Source organism: Salvelinus namaycush, chromosome 26 (assembly GCF_016432855.1).
Source record: "Salvelinus namaycush isolate Seneca chromosome 26, SaNama_1.0, whole genome shotgun sequence".
Classification (NCBI taxonomy): Eukaryota; Metazoa; Chordata; class Actinopteri; order Salmoniformes; family Salmonidae; genus Salvelinus; species Salvelinus namaycush.
Window position 1 is genome coordinate 36776903 of NC_052332.1, and position 7748 is coordinate 36784650.

Below are 7748 nucleotides of genomic sequence, written 5' to 3' on the forward strand. Positions count from 1 at the left end.
CGAATAGAAGTTTCGTAATGGTTAGGTTGAATGCACTGACGCACTTGGCATTTCTGTAACTTTTAAACAAGTTGTGGCTGTCATAGTGGCTGTCATAGAGATAGATAGAGGACTCATCGTGGATATAACACGTTTTAGCATGGACGTTGTCATTGAGGGCTTCCACCATTGTAAAGTAGTCATCTGGGTGGGGCTTCTTATGAGTTGGGAGCAATCAGCCAATGAAGTAGAAAATTGACTACTTTAAAATGGAAATAGCCTCAATGGCACGGCCCATGCTGTCACAGACGCTTTAATGGCACAGATAGATCTGGCTTTTCAGAGGTTTATCACCTTGCCAAAGCAACGATGATTCCTGTGTTAGCTCGGAACTATGCTATGCGTAGGAACCATCGACTTAGCTTCTGTTTCCACCGACCACTATTATCAGATGGACCTGTACTCCTACCGGTTGAAACAAGTTTTCACTTGACAAGGAAACTAACTCCAAAAAATAAATTCAGTCTACAAATCAAAGTGCGATAGTGTGGAGCTAACTTAATTGGTAAAAGTACCGATATTTGTAAGAGAATAATGCCTAACCAGTCCGTTTAATTAACTAGCTGTCGTTAACTTCCTGCAAACATGGCGACTGTAACTCGAGCAGCACCGCTCCGGATCCTGTGCATACACGGTTACCGACAGAACAGCGGCTCGTTTCGCGAGAAGACTGGGGCCCTACGGAAGCTCCTGAAGAAGTATGTGGAGCTGGTTTACATGAGTGCGCCTCACCGGGTACCGCAAACAGGCGACGGTGGGTCACATTCTGGTCCCCAATAATGTCAACATGACGTGACAGTTAACGAGCATTCAGTGACTTTTATTTTTACATCTCAGACGCGCATTTAAAAACTCTAGTTTGTTTAGATGAAAAACTAAGGCATATAACGTACATCTTTCGATGCATTATATATATTCTGTGGTGTTTGGTTTCTGGCAACAACAAAAAAAAAAATCCTACTTCTTGACATTTTTAAAAACATTTTGTTGTGCTAGAGCCTGAATTCAATATTGATTTAAGTTGTTTTTTTCTCACCCATCTACACACACTACCTCATAATGACAAAGTGAAGACATGTTTTTATAAAGTTTAGCCAATTTATTGAAAATCAAATACAGTGAACTAATTTACATAAATATTCACACCCCTGAGTCAATACTTTAGTGTGTTTCTGGGTAAGTCTCTAAGAGCTTTCCACACCTGGATTGTGCACCATTTGCCCATTATTATTTTCAAACGTATTAAAGTTCTGTCAAATTGGTTATTGATCATTGCTAGACAACCATTTTCAGGACTCGCCATAGATTTTCAAGTAAATTTAAGTCAAAACTGTAACTCGGCCACTCAGGAACATTCACTGTCTTCCAGTGTAGATTTGGCCTTGTGTTTTAGGTTATTGTCCTGCTGAAAGGTGAATTCATCTCCCAGTGTCTGGTGGAAAGCAGACTGAACCAGGTTTTCCTCTAGGATATTGCCTGTGCTTAGCTCCATTCCCTTTCTTTTTTATCCTGAAAAACTCCCCAGGTCTTAACCATTACTGAATCACTGAAGCTGGAGACTTGTATCTTCCTCACTAACTTTAAGCATCAGCTGTCAGAGCAGCTTACTGATCACTGCATCTGTACACAGCCAATCTGTAAATACCCCACCCAACTACTTCATCCCCATATTGTTATTTATTTTTGCTCTTTGCACCCCCAGTATCTCTACTTGCACATTATCATCTGCACATCTATCACTCCAGTGTTAATGCTAAATTGTAATTATTTAGCCATTATGGCCTATTTATTTCCTTACCTCCCTAATCTTACTACATTTGCACACACTGTATATAGATTTCTCTACTGTATTATTGACTGTACGTTTGTTTATCCCATGTGTAACTCTGTGTTGTTGTTTTTGTCGCACTGCTTTGCTTTATCTTGGCCAGGTCGCAGTTGTAAATGAGAACTTGTTCTCAACTGGCCTACCTGGTTAAATAACAGTAAAATAAATTACAAGCATACCCATAACATGATGCAGCCACCATTATGCTTGAAAATATGGAGAGTGGTATTCCGTAATATGTTGTATTGGATTTGCCACTAACATAGCACTTTGTATTCAGGACAAAAAGTGTATTGCTTTCTAATATTTTTTTGCAGTATTCCTTTAGTACCTTATTGCAAACAGGATGCTTGTTTTGGAATTTGTATTCTGTACAGGCTTCCTTTTCACTGTCAATTAGGTTAGTATTAGGGATGCACGATATATTGGTGAACATATCGGAATTGGCCGATATTAGCTAAAAATGTCAACATCAGTATCGGCCCGATGTCTAGTTTAACACCGATGTTAAAGATCAATGTCAAAGCTACCGTGCATACCTATATAACATAGGTACATGGCATAATAACGCCATGTAAAATTTTGCGCTACACGTGCAACACAGCATTCTTTAACTAGCCCACAATGTCTGCTGTGTGGATCGAGCAGTCATTTGAAAGAGTAAGAACATTTCAGCGAGACAACTCAAAGGCGAAATCCATTAAAGCCAAGATAATGGAATTCATTGCCCTTGACAATCAAACGTTCTCTGTCGTGGGTGATATTGGCTTTCGCCGACTGGTCGGCACCGGTACACACAACCAAGTGCGCTATTTTTCAGATGTCGCGCTACCGGAGTTACACAGTAATAGCGTCACTGCTATTAGCTTCACGACATACATACTATGGAACGCAGTTTGGGTCTTTGCGTGTCAAAAAAGATACAGTAGCACTGTCAAAGCTGTACAAAAAAAAGTCTGCAAACACCGGCCATGAACGATGTGTTTACAATACCGTGTTGGTAATAAAGCATCATTTGTTCGAGCGTAACTTCTGGGGTGGCTAGCTTTATCTTGGTACCTAGCTAGCACCAATACAACCAGCCTGAAAACAATGACCAGTAGAAACTGCAGTCATTTTCATTATTCTTAGCAATGATTAAGGAATCCTTGTAAGTATTAGCTAGGTTGCCACATGTTGTTCGCCTATTGAAATTGAACTTCAGTTCAATCATGAAAATAAATAGCTAGCCAGCTACTTAACCCTGTTTCCCAAAGCTGACGTTATAAGCAGCTCGCTAGCTTCATCTGGCTAGTGAGGCTTGACCGGGCTATGTGTTGTGAAGTTAGCCACAATCAGGATTAGGCATAATAGTGGAATTTGTGGTTTGCCTTCAAAATAAAAGTATGACATTGACAGTGATGCAAATGAATACAAATAGTAGAATTATGTCATACTTTTATTTGAAGACTAACCGCAAAGTCCACTATTGTGGTTAATCCTTATTGTTGCTAGCCTCACATAGATGGGTCCGAACACCACTAATCAAATAAGAACTCTCTTATAAATTAGGGTTATTTTAGATGATGACACATAGCTATGTAGTTAGCTAGCTAACTATAGCTACGGAAACCGAGTATGTTGTGTTATTTGACACGTCAAATAGTGTTATTTGACACGCAAAGACCCTAACCGCGTTCCATAGAAATCCTGTTTGAGAATGAAACGACTGAACAAATGAACGACGAAACAGCACAGCAAGAAATTGCAAGAAATAGGTTTTGATTATGTTTTACTGGTAATGGGGACATACGTAAATGCCAACAAAATAACTTTTTGGTGTGTGTGTAACCTTTATTTAACTAGGCAAGTCGGTTAAGAGCAAATTCTTATTTACAATGACGTCCCAGACGACACTGGGCCGATTGGGAGTCCCATAGGGCAGCGCACAATCATCGAACCAGGGACTGTAGTGGCAGGGAAAATATTGGATATCTGCATCAACTAGTTAGTATTGTGGCTTAACTACAATGTTGTTGATCCATCCTCAGTTTTCTCCTATCACAGTCATTACACTCTGTATCTGTTTTACAGTAACCATTGGCCTCATGGTGAAATTCCTGAGCGGTTTCCTTCCTCTCTGGCATCTGAGTTAGGAAGGACGCCTGTGTCGTTGTAGTGACTGGGTGTATTGATACACCATCCAAAGTGTAATCTTCTACGCTGCTGCTATTCTCTGTTATCTATGCATAGTCACTTTAATAACTCTTCCTACATGTACATATTACCTCAGTACCGGTGCCCCCGCACATTGACTCTGTACTGGTATCCCCTGTATATAGCCCCGCTATTGTTATTTACTGCTGCTCTTTAATTATTTGTTATTCTTATCTCTTACTTTTTGGGGGGGTATTTTCTTAACTGCATTGTTGGTAAGCAATGTAAGTAAGCATTTCACTGTAAGGTCTACTACACCTGTTGTATTCGGCGCATGTGACAAATAACAATTAATTTGAATTAATAACTTCACCATTATCAATGGGATATTCAATATTTTTTTTTTTTTTTTTTTTGACCCATCTACCAATAGGTGCCCTTCTTTGCGTGGCATTGGAAAACCTCCCTGGTCTTTGTGGTTGAATCTGAGTTTGAAATGTACTGCTCGACTGAGGGACCTTACAGATAATCGTGATAACGTTTACATTTTAGTCATTTAGCAACTTACAGTAAGTAGTGAGTGCATACATTTTCGTACAGGTCCCCCGTGGGAATCGAACCCACAGCCCTAGCGTTGCAATCGCCATGTTCTACCAACTGAGCCGCACGTGGTAAGAGATGAGGTAGTCATTCAATCATGTTCAACACTATTATTGCACGTATCCGACTTATGTGACATTTTACTCCTGAACTTATTGACTCAATACGTTTCAGTTTTAAATGTTTTATTAATTTGTAAACATTAAAAAATATATATATATATTTCCAAGTTGACATTATGGATTATTTTGTAGGCCAGTGACAATTTTTAAAATACTTTAATCAATTTTAAATTCAGGCTGTAACACAACAACATTTGGTCAAGGGGTGTGAATACTTTCTGAAAGCACACAGAGTATACCAAATATTAGAAACACCTTCCTAATATTGAGTTGCACCCCCCCTGCCCTCAGAACAGCCTCAATTAATCAGGGGGATGGACTCTACAAGGAGTGGAAAGCGTTCTACATGGATGCTGGCCCATGTTGACTCCAATGCTTCCCACAGTTGTGTCAAGTTGCCTGGATGTCCTTTGGGTGGTGGACCTTTCTTGATACACACGGGAAACTGTTGAGCGTGAAAAACCCAGCATCTTTTGTCTTGCCCATTCACCTTCTGAACAGCACACACACAATGTCTCAATCCTTCTTGAACCTGTCTCCTCTCCTTCATCTACACTGATTTGATGTGGATTTAACAAGTGACATCAATAAGGGATCATAACTTCACCTGGATTCACCTGGTCCGTCTATGTCATGGAAAGAGCAGGTGTTCTTCATGTTTGGATACTCAGTGTACATTCTGACTGAACAGTGCTGTGAGGATAGGGATTGTTGCGTTACCAAACTTTTGGTAATGCATGGCTTTCTGACCGGTACCTATCAGGGTGATCACATACAGATTTCAACTAAATGCAATATCAACTTAGTTTAATACTCTCTTTCTCGCCCTTCTACCTCTCTCTTCTCTCTCTCTTTTCTCTCCCTCCAGCAGCCCAAGGGAAGGAGAATGAAGTGGGCCCTGGAGGTGACGAGGCCCCCAGGGGATGGTGGTTCTCTGACATCCAGGCTCGGAGCTTCGATGCCGGGCAGCAGTGTCAGGCGAGCCTGGGGCTTGAGGAGAGTGTGGAGGCCGTGAGGACAGCAGTGAAGGACCTGGGCCCGTTTGACGGTGTGCTGGGGTTCAGCCAGGGCGCTGCTCTAGTTGCCATGCTCTGTTCTATACAGGAGCAGAATCTAGAACCACAATTCCAGTTCCGCTTCGCTATCCTGGTGGCCGGGTTCCGGAGTGCTTGTTCGGAACACCAGCGGTTCTATGGCGGCCCTGCTCCGCTCGTCATCCCGTCCCTGCACGTCTTCGGACAGGAAGACCAGGTCATTTCTGATAGGATGAGCCGGGAGCTCCTTCCCCTGTTCCAGGAGCCTCAGGTGCTGACTCATCCTGGTGGCCATTTTGTGCCAGCGGCCTCGGCACACAGACAGACCTATCAGGAGTTTCTCAAGAGGTTTCAGTAGGGGAAGGAGAAGCATGGAAACTATTCCATCCTAGAAGTTTCAGAGGAGGTAAATGTCTGAAAATGAAGAGCATAACTTCATGTGGATGTTGCTCATCCAAAGACGAGTCACTTTTTGGAGAATGTTGATTTAAGTTAACACCGTTATCTTGTGTATCCAGAAATTGTAAAAATATTTTATTGGAAAGCGTCTTTAATTTTCATACAATGTTAGTTGGCTACCACAGTAACAAAATGACTGCATATCAATTCTATTGTCATTCTCAGGGGGGGGTATAACATTTTTGTTGAAAAATAAATTCCAAAAAACATTGACATTTATTTTGCCTGCTTGTGTTGCATTCTATGACAAGATTCTTGATAATTGTATCCGCTCACCAACACCAAACCTGCCATCACTTACCAAAATGTAAAGTGTTATGTAATGCATGGCATGAAGATCTGTGGTTCATTTCAAACTAAAGTGTACTATCTATACCTGTTGCATTGTGACAAATAACATTTGATTAATTGACGGCTCACAGTAAAGACTAGTAGCCAGTTGATTGTGGGTTGACATAAATACTTTCCCAAAACCTTGTCAATTAAATGTTAACTGCAAAGTTGTCTTACCTGGCAGAAGTATATAATGAGTAAGTTTATCATCTGGACGTGTTATTTGCAAACTTTGCTAGGAAATGAGCAACAACAGAACAGAACCATCACTAGACCTGCACATTGGATGGCAAATTCCTCACCTACTAGATGTGCAATTAAAGGACCAGATGACCAATTAAAGGGGAATTACAGACAAAAATCTAAAAGTGTTATTTTTCTTCCAGACCTAAAAAAAAAAGGTCTTCTGATGTGATTTAAGCATTGACATCGACTCAGGACATCCAATTGTGTTGTTTCTCTACAAACAATTGGAATTTGAGAGTGAAAACCCCCAAAAATCTAAAAACTGAAAAAACAAAATTGGGGGAAAATATACAACATAATTTGGGGGAGAAATCACAGATTTTGTAGAGCGCCCCCTTAGAGTTGTTTATTAACCATTCTTTTAGCAGGTATAATGACAGAAAACAGTGCACTACTGTCTTGTACACTTAAGGACCCAGGGAAACAGAGAAGAATGTGCCTATTTGAAATCTAGGAAAAAAATGTGTTGCTCGTGACATGTTGCATTTCTTTTAAAGTAGCTCTCATGCTAGAAAAGTCGGAGACCCCTGGTATAGTGTCATATCTGCCACTGATTTCTGACTGCTCGTGTGCGTGTGAGAGAGTATGTATTTGTTGGAAGTGGGCAAGGACTCCGTGTTCTTTTGTAGTGAAAGCTTGAGCGTGTTACTCTCATCATGATTGCTTCCAGATATGTTGAGAATATCAATCCCTCCTCTCTCTCTCCCCTCCTCCTCTCTTTTTTTAATTCTCTCTCTTTCCCTCTCCCCTGCTTTCATCTGAGAGTGTTCCAGAATCCTGTACTCAATTGTCATACTTGAGTAAAAGTAAAGCTACCTTAATAGAAAATGACTCAAGTAAAAGTGAAGGTCACCCAGTAAAATACTACTTGAGTAAAAGTCTAAAAGTATTTTGTTTTAAATATACTTAAGTATCAAAAGTAAATATAATTGCTCAAATATACTTAAGTAT

At 40.5% G+C, this 7748-nt stretch overlaps 1 protein-coding gene across 2 annotated transcripts; it reads left to right on the forward strand.

The window, feature by feature from the left end:
• The first annotated feature begins 252 nt into the window (after positions 1-252).
• On the forward strand, positions 253-6437 carry ovca2 (OVCA2 serine hydrolase domain containing). 2 transcript variants are annotated; one of them, XM_038965028.1, is made up of 2 exons: positions 253-793; positions 5597-6437. In XM_038965028.1, the coding sequence occupies exons 1-2, from the start codon at positions 625-627 to the stop codon at positions 6115-6117; spliced, it is 690 nt and encodes a 229-aa protein (XP_038820956.1). In that variant the 5' UTR covers positions 253-624; the 3' UTR covers positions 6118-6437. The 2 variants fall into 2 exon arrangements, with proteins under 2 accessions (XP_038820956.1, XP_038820955.1); XM_038965027.1 differs by having other exon boundaries at positions 260-793; positions 5594-6437.
• Positions 6438-7748: the final 1311 nt, after the last annotated feature.